The sequence below is a fragment of the Balearica regulorum genome, chromosome 1, assembly GCF_011004875.1.
Source record: "Balearica regulorum gibbericeps isolate bBalReg1 chromosome 1, bBalReg1.pri, whole genome shotgun sequence".
Taxonomy (NCBI): domain Eukaryota; kingdom Metazoa; phylum Chordata; class Aves; order Gruiformes; family Gruidae; genus Balearica; species Balearica regulorum.
The window spans coordinates 106,244,260-106,258,845 of NC_046184.1; the positions used below are offsets into that span (position 1 = coordinate 106,244,260).

The 14,586-nt window shown below is 37.9% G+C and overlaps 1 protein-coding gene across 3 annotated transcripts in view; it reads left to right on the plus strand.

Annotated features, from left to right (window-relative positions):
• The window catches only part of ROBO1 (roundabout guidance receptor 1), a 313,399-nt gene that overhangs the window by 192,328 nt on the left and 106,485 nt on the right, over positions 1-14,586 (plus strand). For all 3 annotated transcript variants that reach the window (XM_075769520.1, XM_075769537.1, XM_075769530.1), the window contains exon 3: positions 6,827-6,984. In XM_075769520.1, the coding sequence (XP_075625635.1) occupies positions 6,827-6,984 (158 nt within the window). The remainder of the gene's footprint in view (positions 1-6,826; positions 6,985-14,586) is intronic.

Consider the following 14,586-nt stretch of genomic DNA (forward strand, 5'->3'; position numbering starts at 1 on the left):
ATTCAAATAACCCCAAAACTCTAAAATGAAATATACAATAAAATAATAATAATAGTAATAGAAAAAGCAAATAACTGTAAATATTTAGGACAAGTGAATAACAGTCTCTGCAGTCTGAACAAATGAATGTACTCTTCCAGGAGGTAAATTCTGACTTACAGGTAGTAAATGCCTTGTCATAGACCATAATATGTGGAAGATGTTGAGAGGGATTACGTTTTGTACACAGTCAATCAAATTAATAATTAGGTCTATTCTCCTTATCTATTTCCAATTTTCAATCAACCTAAGGGACGCTCTGAGAGTCGCATGCCTGAGGCATCACAGATCCTTCAGGGTTTAATTAGGATTCCCAGTGCTGCACCGTGCTCTCTTAGGCCTGTCAGTTACCCTCCTCAGAGGAGTTAAAATTACTCTTTATATGACTTATCAGATTTGGTCATTTAATTGATTCCCAATTTATAATCTAATTCATTTACACTTTCCTTTCCACACATAGAAATACTGTTATGGGATGACAGCTATGTGGCCCAGTAAGATTCCTGGCTATACTTAAAGCTGAAATCTTCAACTAGCAAAAGAAAATCAGACTGATTCTGAGTGATTTCCATAAATTTTTGTAGTTGTTGTCAGTAACTTTCAGCCAGTGGTTTTTACAGAAGTCTTTTTTGGAACTTGCTCCTTAAGCATGCATTTCTTTCTATTAACAATTGTAAGCTTCTTAATGATGGAATGATAAATAATGAATGACAATAAATATATTTATTTTAATGTCTTTATATGCATTCAATATGTTTATTGCCAATGCCTCACTGTTCAATTGCTTTTGCAGTGTAGCAGATTGCTTGATTCAAGTATATCACTTGTATTTGTCATCAGCACCTTCTCAAAGACGTGATCGAGTAGGTGCAGTACTGCTTGATTTCTTTCTACATTAATGGTTTAGAAGCATGCAGGTGTTCTATTTACTAACACGTATTGCTTAATATAACAAAGAATGACACTTTTTTCCAGAGAAGGTAACTGTTGACCTTCAGTAGATATGAAGATCCTAGTTTGGTGGTGCTGTATAAAAAGCAGTCAATCACAAACATTAGTCTTTGGAGAGAATGCATTTTAAAACAACTTAAAGGTTACAGTAATTGAGGCAGTACACGTTAACTTTTTAGAAGTGTGATCTAATTTCACTGCTGCTCTTTCGTACCTCTAACTACACCTTATGATCAGTCGTCTTACAATGAGCCGTCTCTTTTATCAGGAAACCTGTTCAATGCGAATTCTTAACCTGTATAATCAGGGAAGTCCTGTGTTGTAGGAGGGCTGGCTCTGTGAGAGAGTTAAACTGTTAAGCCACGTGTCTAGTTTCTCTTTGGTTATGGGTTCATGGGATTAGAATATTTCTACAACCTTCTCAATCCCATTTTTTATTTTTCTAATCTTACAGCATTTTACAACAAGTGCACATTGTTGTGATTTTGTTCCTCATATTAGATGGAAACTTTCCTTGTAATACTGCTGTTTTGTTTGGAGAGAGGGAAGAGGAACACTGAAATGCTTGTTATAAAGTTACAGGAATTAAAATACTAGAATTGGTGGGTATTAAAAAAATTAAAATTTATTACATGGGGTTTTATAACAAAATTAGCCAAAAGGCAGGGCAGCGGGCCTTTAGTAGGCTGGCACTGCTCAGCTTTAGCGCATAGTTTGATGTTAGCACTTTTTTGTGTGCTGGGAGGAAACTTGCTCATTAGTTGAGGTCTGATTGTTTTGTAAAGAAATGTGAGGAATGGGCATTTCTTCTGTTTACTTCACTTTTCTACGTCTTTGAGACACGTGCTACAACACAAAGCAACATGTAAATTATCTTCATGCTGCAAAGGTGGAAATTGTTGGGATCTCTTCAGTTGTCTAATTGTGTGACTCTGGCTCACTGATCTCTCTCCAACAGCTACCCTTGCAAAATAACGTGTGCCCTTTGTCCAGGGCAATGATGGAGACTTAGCAGGAAGCAAGTCGGGATGATCTCTTTTAGAAGAATTGAAGTGAATTAAGGTTGCCTTAATCTGATTAGGAAACTGCACCCCAAACTTCTTCATTTCCCTCTCTTCCTCCGTTCATCCTGTGACCATGGCTGTAATATCTTGGTTGGTTAAGGATCCTGGGTATATTTTGGTGCACTGCTTTGAACTGATCTAGCATGAAGCGTCTGGCCAGTCTGACTAGAATAGACCTGTAATCAAAATTTCCAGGAGATTTTCTTATTTCTGGTTCTTAAGTGATACCACCTGTTAAGTAATGTATGATGGTAATTGGTATATTCCTTACAAATTCATTTTTTTCACTTACTGACTAAACCTTTCTAGTTGGTTTCTTTTTTCTTATGTTTTCCGTTGGTTTTCTTTATTGTCTTTGAACTAGATCACAGTTATTCAATGATGAACTCTAACAATAATGTTTCTTAAATATCTGCAGTGTGTGTATGCAAAAAAAACCCTGCCTACCTACCTCCCATTTCAACCAGTGATGACGCTGTGCTGTTTTTCATAGTAGCCAATGAAGAACTTAAGAAAAAAACACCTGGTGCTGCATTTTGAAAAGCACTGTTTAGGCTTTACACAAAAAATACTGTCTCTACTCTATGTTGCTTGTCAACAAAAATTTATCTTCAAGTGATTGCTAGTTCCTTTCTGCTCTGGAAAAGATTCTCTGGGGAAAGCGTAATTACTTTATTGATTGAATAGTATATGATTTTAAATAGCTGTATGAGTAGCTGGCTTTAACGCAGTTACAAAAGTTGCTCTTGAACCTGATTATTTCAGCAAGCATAGCATAAAAATGTTTTCCGCACAAACACAGGAGTACAGAGTTCATATAGCAAGATCATGGAGTCATCCTAGCTATGCAGTGACAATAATTACGATCATAATTCATTGTATTTTAGAAAATATTAGAGTAAAATGTTAGAAAACCTTACCCACAGTATGTCAGAAATCCATGTGTGAGGGGTTATCTATGAAGATTCTACACTGAATTTGTTAAAAAAAAAGAAAAAAGATAAAAAGGCAAGCATCTTCTTAATTTATCTGTTTTCATTCCAGCTGCATATATATAGAAAGAGGTGCACGTGGTGAAATTTGACCCTTTGGTGACCGAAAGCACATGCTGCACTGGATTACAAAATATACTTCTAATATATCTTCAAAAGGAAATGTATTGTCAATTTACAGTGAGCCTTGACTAGGAAGGACAGAAAAGAGAAAAAAAAAATCAGTAAGGGAAGAAAATTTAAAATTTATAACTTTATGCAAGATTGCCAGGGCCTGAGGCAAAAAACCAGAGCATGTATCTACTTTACAGCTGCAAAAATAATTACATGACGACTATCTGTGGAGTAATCTCTAAGGGATTACATTTTGTTAGCATTTCATTATGTAATGTTAGAGGCAAAATAATTAATAGTTAAAAAAATATATACTTGTTTTGATGTATCTGTGGCCTGGACCTTTGATGTCCTCCTAAGGCATTCTATTATGCATTGGTTAATTTGTGAAAGGTCCAAGACAAGGTACTATGCTTATAAAGCTGATCTGAGCCTAAGGAGTGTAGAAATTACTGAAGTAATTTGGTTTTATTATGCAAGTAGAGGACTCCTTTGTTGCTTCGAAGGTGCTAAAAGCCATCTGAGGTGCTATCTGATAGGCTTTCCTCTTGGATTTATGAAGTCTTTCAGACTTGAAAAGCACTTATGGTTTATTAAGATCACTTCACTTGATTTTATTTTATTTTAAACTTAAGGGCACTTCTTTTTATATATCTCTTAGCTTTATCTAAGTTATACAATCTTCAACAGTAATGAGAGGCTTCTTACTTATGGTCAAAACATCCCTTCTGTTGTGTCGCAGTAGATCTGTGGTGTAGCAAATAAACTCTTTTGCACTTTCATGTGCTGCTGGCACTGGGAACTGGATATATGGGCATTTTTTTAGTAACTTGGTGCAACTTCTGTTTCTTCTTCTTTTATGTTCTTTGGTTTGGAGAAGTGAAAAAAAGTAATAGCATGACCAGGGGCTCCAAGCCAGATCAGGTGTCTATTAAAGTAAATAGAAAAAATTCTTTGACTTCAGCAGAAGCAGTGTCAGCCCAGCCACTTACGCTACATGATTTACTGTGCCTGGATGGCTTGAAGGCTACTTGGGAACACAAGAAGTTGCATCTGGTTAGTAATGCCATATTCACTATAAAAGGAATAAGTATATATATATATATATATATATGGTTTTCAGTGTATGTGAGTAGTATTTTAATGCTCCCATAACTAAAATAATTTGATTTATCCAATTTTGATGCATCAGTATTTAGGGGGATGTAGTAAGGAAGCTGTAAGAGAATGCAGGTTAAACTCAGTAAAGTTTTGTTGAAAGCAGAAGGGAAGCTAAGGATTGGTCTTTTAACTTACCTTTCTGAATAACTAAAAATGACATAGTTCCTCTTTCTGAAAACATATTATTTCATCTAGATGTCACCTGGATTAATTTTAGAGCTGAAAACATTGTCAGTTTCCCTAGCCATTAGAAGGAACATATCTGGGTATTTTGCTTTTTAGAGGGAAATTCTTTCTTCTTAGACAAAGCATGCTTTCTCAGGGTTTTGTACACCAAGCAATTGGTGCTTTTTTTTAATTTTTTTTTTTTTAATAAACTTTTTAGACTAGGTCTGTCCAAGGGAACATGTTCATCCAACAGCATCTCATTGTTGTAGGCTAGATAACCTCTATAGGCCCCTTCCAACCTAAATTATTCTATAATTTCTTTATTAGGGCCTATTATTCTGTTGTATTGGTTTGTATTGTTAGAGGGATAGAGACATTCTGTTCTTGATTATCTTCTTTCAGTGCATCAGTACCTCCTGACTCCAGGACATCCAGAAACTTCAATAATTAAACTGAAATATTTGAAATGTTAGTGCTTCAGTATGGAAGGGATTGGTAAATTCAGACGATGTCTGGTGAGGTCTGCCATGTACTTCAGTCTTGTTAGTACACAGGTGTACTTCCAGAAATTATATCCTATTTCTAGAACAGTAGTAAAATATTCTGTATTTATTGCTTTTGATTCCCATCTACACTTCTATATCAATCTGGAACTTTCCCTGTTGTGTATTATTAGTGAGCCAAGCTGCACGCCTAGGCCTGTGACTGTAGTTACTGAATGGTAGAGTATCAGAATGTAAAGTAGATGTACTTGAGAAGAAAATATAGAAGACAGTCCTACGGATTATTGACAGGGCTATGTGTCAATAATCTTTCAAAACAACTACAAGTCATTTTTGCTCCCTTCTTTCATTTTAGATTATATAGCACTGCAGAAAGTACATGTGAGAAAGGCATATCCCCCTGTCCCAAAGTAGATGACTATTTGCCCTCAGACCATTTTAAAAGGTCTTAACAGCATGAAAGACCTTGCAGAGAGGAATGGTTTGGTGGCAGTGCTGTACCTGCCAATCTGTAAGCACACCACCCACATTCCTTAACATCTAACAATAAATCACACCTCGCTTTGAAACAGCATTAACAACCAAACCATTATTCAGTAGTGAATGTCCATGTATCTGTGGTCCACGTCTTGGGGGATACATTTTTTGCTGCATATTCTTGGCACTATTTACTGATGCACATAGCAAGAGTGACAGATAGCTCCGTCAAAATCCTAGAAGTCCTTTGGTTGTAATGTACTTTTCCATTACCTTATCCTGTGTTCACTGTGGATGAAGTAACAGCAGTGGAGAGAACTAGAATGTTATATTTGTTATCATTTGAGTTATTTATTTTTAGATTAAGCCTAATGCCACTTACTTGGCAAGACTTAGGAATGCCATTATTCTCTTAAACTGTGTCCCTGTGTAGTGGTCTGCTGAGCACAGTATGATGTCTCTCCTCTCCCAAAAAGAAAAATAATCACACAGCTATTGATAAAATTAATAGTGAGTTATTGGAGGGAACTAGAGTTTCCTTGGCCTGGGCTTGGCCAAATGATGAGAAAGAAGAAGTTCTAGTAATGAAGCCACAATAAAAGTGTTTCCTTCTGTGAAAAAGTAGTGAACTTTACTTCTTCCAAATGAAGGATGTGGTCCTGGCTCAGGCTAAGGGATGACTCCCAGAGATCAGGAATTTTTATATTTTTTTTCTTACAAAGACACAAGCCAAATTGCAAAGAAGAGTTTGGCAAAGCTGCAAAAATGGGTCTTGTAATGTCATCAAAGAACTGGGAAGTTTAGCTAGTTTGTTCATCTTTGCCATAAATTCAGGGAATCGGTACAATTCATACAGCCAGTGGCCAATCTTTAACTAAATGCCTTTGAGTTGTTGGCAGGCTGACCTTGTGTATCAGAAAAAGAGGGGCAGAAAGCAATCTCTGCCACACTTCTCCCCAAGTGATGTTCTACCTGAGCAGAAGACACTGTGCCTTCTTCAGCTGTGATAGGAATCTTGTGCTCACACGGTAGGCAGACGCTGTGCTAAATGCAACCAAGTGAGGCAGCTCTTCTGTGTGGACAGCCCTATGTCTGTGTCAGCCTTTCACCTCTGTCTGTGTTAAAGTCACTTGGCTTCTATGTGAGAAATTAAATACGAGTTGTACATGGGTTTTCTCTTTTACTGCGTGGAAGTACCAGAGACCATCTGCAGATGCCAGATGAAATTCGTTATCTGAATTGTTCATTAATACAAAGTGCAATGACAACAGGGACTATTAAAGGCCAAATCAAAACACTTTGCTGTGCTATTGGTATATTGTTGGGTAACATTACTTCATTTTCTTTATTCTTTCAGTTCTACGGGATGACTTCAGACAAAATCCATCAGATGTAATGGTAGCCGTGGGTGAACCTGCAGTGATGGAATGTCAGCCCCCAAGAGGTCACCCAGAACCCACTATATCGTGGAAAAAAGATGGGACCCCGCTAGATGACAAAGATGAGAGAATTACAGTAAGTATAAAAAGTTTTTCAAACAATGCAAAAATCAACTAATCTATAATTACTAGTGTCTTTAGCATGTGGGCATCCAGCCGTGCTGTACTTTCTAGAATCTGTCCTTTCCTTGCTTTGGAGGCATCCTCTAGTCTCGTACTACTTCATTGCAGGGTACGCATTCGTTTGTTAAAGAGGTCCATGCAAAACGTATGTTCATCTCTTCCTCAGAGGAATTAGAAGCTCGTGGAAATGAAATTCATTATATTTGTCATTGTTCTATAATTTTCTAGCCTTTTATCCACTTACAAATTTCTGCAACCTGTAATATCTGCCGCCTTTGGTTGGAAAGAGGAGCTACTAATAGTCTAGGTGAGACCTTCTTTTGTAGTTCTGCTGAAAAGAATCTGCGCAGAAAAGTAGGGTGTTGTATTAGAAAGGATAAGAAGGCTTTGGGGATGTAATCACATTTCTTTAGAGAGATGTTGACTTATACTGCCCTCTCAAATTAAGCTGTTTTCTCCTTAGAGGTGTTGTCACATGCATTTCTATCTGTAGCTTGCTGAATACAGTGTGTGATTATTCAAGAGTATGGGTAAAGCAGCTTCTCAAATCAGAAAACTATCCTTCTTTTAATTTTTACCTGTGAAACAATAAGCTGTTGAGCCAAAATGGCTTGAAGCAATGGCAATGAAAAATGAAATTCAAAAATAATTTATATGCTGCCAACATGGTGATACAAAACATCTTTCCATATGGTGATTAACTGAATCATCTGAAAGCATATACCATATAGGATCCTATTGGTACTGGGAGGATTATTAGCATAAAACAAGATCAGAGGCACATACAATTTACATACTTCAATCGTATGCTGAAATGAGGGAAATTTTTAATGGAAGAACACTTAAACCCCAGCAATCTAAGTAAAAAACCTAGCATTTTTGTTTGAGATTTAAATTGCCTGTTGTTCCATTTGTTTTTTACAAACAAGACAAAGCTCAGGCATTCTGTAGTTGTGGCACATGCATACATTTAAATTTTTAAGTACCCTACTGAACCTATACTGATTGCTGGCTATTAACTCAATTCCTCCAATCATACTTGCTAAGAACTTGCAATTTCCTTTTCAAATCTCCTTCCCACTGTGACAAGTCAATTGACCTGAGATAAAGAGAAGATTCCAAAGCTACTTTTTTTTTTTTTTTTTCCAGGAAATGCTTTCTAAACTTGCAATTTCTATTGCTATAGTTTATTCTCTTGAAGGATTTTCAGGTGTTGCCTATTAAGTACATTGCTTTCGTTAGACATGAAAACTGCTCTTCCTCCCAGCTGCCGGAACAAAGACATGCCCAGAACAAAAGCAACTATCACTGACTGGCAGTGCCACCTGTATTTATTAAAACTGTCTTACGATGGAATGAAGACCCTCAGTTTGGTTTTCTTTTCTGGTGATTGAATCAACTACTCACCTACATAGTTTTCTTTCACCATGACATCTGGTGGAGTTATCTTGCATTATCAGTTTCTGCTTCCAAAAACAAACAAATGAAAATGAGTTTTGATGTAGGTGTAGATACACACGTGCCCAAATGAGTGTTTGTTTTCAGAGGTGTAAATTAACAGTGCTGGGACAGCTAGCTCAACTGCATTCATTTACGTCATATTTGCCTGGCATTGTCTTAAGCAGCACTATTAATATCATGGCTGCTTTCTCACACAGACTGAAACTACATTGTAATGCAGATTTGCATCGACTTACAGCTGTAGCAGGATCTTGCCAAGAGGATAAATAAGCATTCAGATGTATGTCTTAACAGCTTTGCAGTAACCATCTGTATTATCTTGCTAGTGGCTGGGAGGAGGCGAGGGGAGATTGGGACGTGGAATCGGCAACATGCTAAAGGACAGATGGGCAAAAAAATATTAATTTTGAAACCTGACTTAGAATTATTCTATTTCTGTTACCTTTTCTCCTTTAGGTTATTTCCATTTCAGTTTAGAAACAGGAACATAAAGAGTTGAAAGAGTATAGCAGCTGAAATAAAGATGAAGTTGTTGGGTTTTAAGTCATAGATTTCATTTTTACTTGAAATCAACCTTTTAAAAAAAGTTTTTTCATTTAAGTTCCTATATTTAAAATTAACACCTACATTCGTTTGATGGCACAATTGTCATTGACTCAGTGAGACTAAATTTCAGGTAATATAGTTTACAGGTGTTACCTTCCTCTTTTTAAGCCATGAAATTACCAGATCAGGAAATGTCAAACTATATGTGTTGGTGTTCAATATATATGTAATACCTGGGGGCATTTAATCACTGAAAAAATTTTAGTGGCTCCACTTCTAAAGCATTTCCAGTTGTTTTCATTCTTAAAGGCTTGTTGATCTTTGACTCATTGCCATTTTAAGAGTTCTGTGTCAAAGGCTGTTTAGAGCATTTCATATTAATGCTTTCTTTTCTGACAAGAGATTTAAAATAAACATTAAGACTATACTTTTTTTGGAATAAGGAATGATGCTTGACACCTCTTTTTTGATTCATAACTATACTTTCTTCAAAGAGACAATATGTCCGTGAAGCAACCTTATTTTTAATACGTGGAAGCTTTTTTCTCATCTGCAGTGACAATGTTGATCTTTGAATCAGCAGAACTGGCCTTTACAGACTATTACGGGTGCCAGAGAAACAGAAGTTGTAGCTTGGTTACTGACAGAGAGTTTGAAGCAAGAGATGTAGATAAATAGTAGTTAAATAATATCCAAGTTAAGACACAACTTCCTCTGGAATGCAATAAAAAGAAAGTATTATTTTGTCCTGGTAGGGTTAAGGAAATCAATATGTTTATGTAGGTGAGATAATAATCAAAGTAGTCCTTGCATATTTTTGGTCCATTTGTAGGGCAAATAAATGTGCTTTGAAGAGAAATGAATGTATATATCTTTCAGGTTATAAACAGTAGTGAATGGAACAAATAAGAAATGAAAGTAAGGGTATGGGCACAGCTACTTGTGGTGGGGATTATAGAAGCAGACATTTTCTTTGAGCACAGCTTTCCCAGTACTGCTCAGTTCTAGCACAACTCAGACTCGATGTAGGCTCTTCAGTGTGCACGTGTCCACTGGGTGCATCTGATGAAGAATCATCATTAAAACATTTTTTTCTCTCTGCTCTTGAATATGTTGTCTAGAAGAAGTTTTCTCAGTGCATTGGAGTTAAACATGATCTTTCTCGTGTGTATTCTTTACACGACAGTGTGAAAGCATATGCTTGATGTGGCTAATCCCTCTCCATATATTATAAATGAAGCGGGAATGACAGTCTTGCATGTGAAGCAAATGCTTATCTTTAACTTAATTTGTTCAATTGAAAAACAATTATCATGAGGCCAGAGCAGAACTAGTGCGATTCTGTGCTCATCTAGTTAATTTTTCTCCTGGGATTACTGTGGAATCAAGAATCCTTCCTTATAATATGTATAGCTGAAAAGAGGTGCTTCCGTGCAGTCCAGTGAATACCTCTATTTTCTCACTGCGAACAATGTAAAAATAAAATGTATTTTTCCAATTTCTGAAACGTTCTGAACTAGGAGAGGCTGTGGCGACTCTCCTCTTGGAGGTGAGACACAGTGGAGGAAGAAGGTGCAATGCCCTGTCTGTGAGTTAAGGGAGAAGGGAGCTCATGGGGTGGGGAAGTTCCTCGTTCTGTTTCCAGCACTTAGGGGTGTTTATGCGTCTGGAATCGCTGTCTTGCCGGGTGAAGTTCATAGGCCCACGAATTGCTTGGAGCAAGGATCTAGGCCAGGACTCCAGGCTACTAGGTATCTTCACCATGAACAGGCCTGCTCCCAGCCCCATCAGTCTAGCCATCTCCTTTGCATGGCAGCCCAGTTTCATCAGGACGTAGCCACGTGTTTCAGGCACCTCCCTTGGTGCCGAAAGCTATGAGTTTGCATTCCCTTGGGCTGAGGAGGAAGTGTAGTCAGTCTCCTAGTTTCTGCTGACTGCTGTTATCACTGGGCTTGGTCTTTCCAAATGTATTTTGTCTAGATGCAGTTGGCAGGAGCATCAGTGGCCGTGAGCACCATTAGCAATGACTTGCTTGGGCTCTCACAGCAATTGCAGTGGGTATTAGCTGTTTGTGAGCCTGTGAATACCTCCATGGTGCCTCCATTCACTTCTCAGCCATCTTTCTGTTTTACCCCAAAACCTCCCACTACTTTTCAAATGGTGTCCCCACTGCCTTTCTACCACATGCCACTGCAATGAAATTTTCACCTCATTCCCCATCCATTTCCTGCATCTCACAACCTGCCCTTGCATCCAGCCAGCCTTTTCCTCCCACCTGTCTAGCCCCGCTCTATCATCTGGTTAGTGCTAAGTGCTTGTGTAAAGGTAACAATTTGGAAGCTCAGATAAGCAAAACCTCCTGCTGTAAGCTGTAATGTAAAGGCACTCTTCCTCTGGCTTTCCTGTTGATGTAAATGGCTGGTGTGCTGTGATTTGTAATGCAAGTGGCGCTGTCTGTCTGCGTTAGGTTTGCTCAGAGCCTCCCTTAAGGAACTGTGTTGCTGCTCCGTCGTCTTTGTGAATCCCAAATGCAATTGTCTGTATATAAGATACTGACATCAGTAATCTAACCAAGGTGGTGAGGTCTTTGAGCATATCTTTAGGCAAAAACTGGCAATAATTACAGACTCTGAGGAGCACGAAGTGTTCAAAGAGGATTTTGTGGATCTCCCATCTAGACAGTGGAACCTCCATGCACTTTCGGATCTCTCTCTCAATTTGTCTCATATTTTAGGGGCAATGCCTGCATAATTAACTAAGCCTCAATAAAATCAGGATGCAGTCAGAGTGCCTGTAATTGTCAATACTTTCCTAGTGGGAGAATATATATATATCTTGCATAAACTCTGGAGCAAGTTGATGTTTGAGCCAGGTTTGGAGGTCAGGGTTTCACAGGTTCTGTTGTTCCTGCTCCATGACCAGTAGAAGCCCGTGCTTCAGAAAGCTTCCTAATTGTTCACATGAAGTCATGGTAGAAGAAAAAAGCTATGCATACTGAACATGAAATTTTAATAAGTAAAATCTTTTACATATACATGAAAAAGGATGCTGGTACCTAAAAAAGAAATCCTTTGTAATTGAATACAAAAAGCAAAGCCTTTGCATTGAAACTTTGGTGCAGCACTGTGATTGCAATTTCCCCTTCTTTCGTATTAACTCTTATCTATCATTTATCCTGAATCGTCCTCATTTGATTTTTAAAAGAAAAAGCTTGAGAAGCCATTTATCTTTCCTTGTTCAAGTTTCTCAGCTTTTAAGATCAAAGTTACAGTATGAATAATGCATGCAGGTTTTCATTCCTTTTTTGTGTGGCTGTCTTGTGACATCAACAGTTTTGAATGACTTACACTCTTATTTTAGGTAAGTTGTAGCTTGAATTTTTGATTCCTGTTTCGTTTCCTGGCCTTTAAATAGTACATCACAAACACGAAGCATTTATTGTGTCTTGCACAATGCTATTTCTACATGAGTGAATGATGAAAATGTTTTCTACAAAATGTAAAAACGAAGCCTCTGAACTTCTGTTGTGACAGGAAAACCTCCTTAAAGGTACCATCCACAGGAAGACATTTTGTTTAATTGTTTGCCTTAAATGTTTTGTTAATGAATTGTCAAAGAGAATTTGGTTTGTTCTTCTTGGTGGAGACCATTCACAGCCTCATTGTGCTTTGACAAGTTTAAAATTACATGGGTAATCCCAATGTGATCTCGGTCATGACAAGAACGAAAAAAGAAATGGAAGAAATTACTATGCCTATCAGTAAAGGAAAAGAGAAAGGGTTGTTTGTATTGGAGGGAACAGTGGAAAAAGCAGAAATTAATTTGCTATTTAGGAAAGGGGCCCTTCCTTCCAAAGTCAAATTGCAGGGGGAAAAATTGCAGAAGGGAGGTGAATCAAGAAAAAGGAAACAAAAACTGATCAAATTTGTTGCTGTGTGCTGTGCAGGAGTAACAGTCTTAACCCTTTAAAACAGCTATGCTCCTGACACAAACCATACTGTTATGGTGCCACTCCAAATTAATTCAAGATGTTCATTCTTATTTCTTTCTTGTCCACTTCTCTTTTTTTTCTTTTTTTTTTCTGGTCTCCTCTCTTGTTTCATTAATTTATTAATCATTAATCTCTTAACATCTCAAACTCCCCAAATTACGTATTTTAGATACATAGCGAAAGAATGCATATTCCTGCAGAAGACGTAATGCTTATGGTAACATGGTCTGTCCTGTGGAGAGCTCGGTGAAAGACCATGGCCTGGGTACACAGCACACGAAGCAATGGGGGTGAGGGGAAGCGGGAGAGCAAGTACCTACAGTTCAGGGTTTTATTTCATTTTAATTGTTTTTCTTTTTTGGGGCAGATTAAAGGGCAGGCAGCAATTTCCTATATGCCCCAGGAGGGTTAGAGAGAGAAGTGTATTTTTTCTTCTGATTCCCAATATATATTCATTGCCCCCCAGCAATTTCCTTTCTTCCCAGTCCTTTTTCTTCATTCTGTCTCTTTTTCTCACTTCATGACTTCCCACTCTACTTCTCTTTTGCCTTCATCTGCTGATCCTTACAATGGTGGCTTCCTTGAGGATCAAGAGTAGTTTTTGTTAATGATTTATATTTCTTCTGGTATTAATATTGCTTCCTCTGGCGACACAACTGGAGCTGCTGTTAGTTAACTTGGCACCCCAAGGGGAAAAAAATGTAAAAGATTGTGAAAAGTAATTTGGAACCACACAGCTGTCCCAGAGGATAGTGAGAATGGCTCTCAATCCTGCTGTTTCTTGCTCTTAGTTTTTTCCAAAATGTGACATTGTTTTTCTGTGTTCATACTTAAAGCTCTGGTTCAGGGTCCCTGTTGCTCCTGCTGGAGTCTCTCTGCTCTCCAGATTCCACAAATCATTCAAAATGTGTCTTCTGGATCATCTCCCTTGTTTTCTGTTCTGACCGTGACATGTGCTTCTGTTGTCTCCTGCATTATCATCAGGGCACCTTTGCGATACTCCCCCTCAATTCTCTCTGTGTGCCTGCCTTTTCCCCTGCCCTATCTAAACCACTCGAGTTTCCACATCTGCACAACCACTCTTTCTGTGTTAAGACAAAGAGTTCTGAGGCTAACTTCTGCTACGCTGCTGCTTCCCATGTCATTTTTTTATTATCACAGGCATATCTGAGTGCTTTTCAGTGGTACGTTAATCTTTGACTAGCATTTCTCTCATAGTTTTGTAGGTCGTTTGTGGGGTTTTTGGCTGAGCCTTAAAAACCATTACCACCTTCTACAGAGGACCCTGCTCATCTTGGAAGGCTGTAAAAAATCTGACTAACAGCAAGGGCTAACAGAAAGAAGAACAAATTATCAGTTGTACTTTTATTTTTTTATTAATTTTCCTCTTCTTCCCTCCTGTTTGGAATCTTACCGTACTCACATCATCTTTCAGACTCAGGTCTTTGAGACGAACCTTTTCATCTCTAACACATCCACGAGTAGTTTCCAACCCTGACCACAGCTGTTAATAATGACAGCTTGCAATTCTACAACCACTGAAGTAAAAGCAAGTTG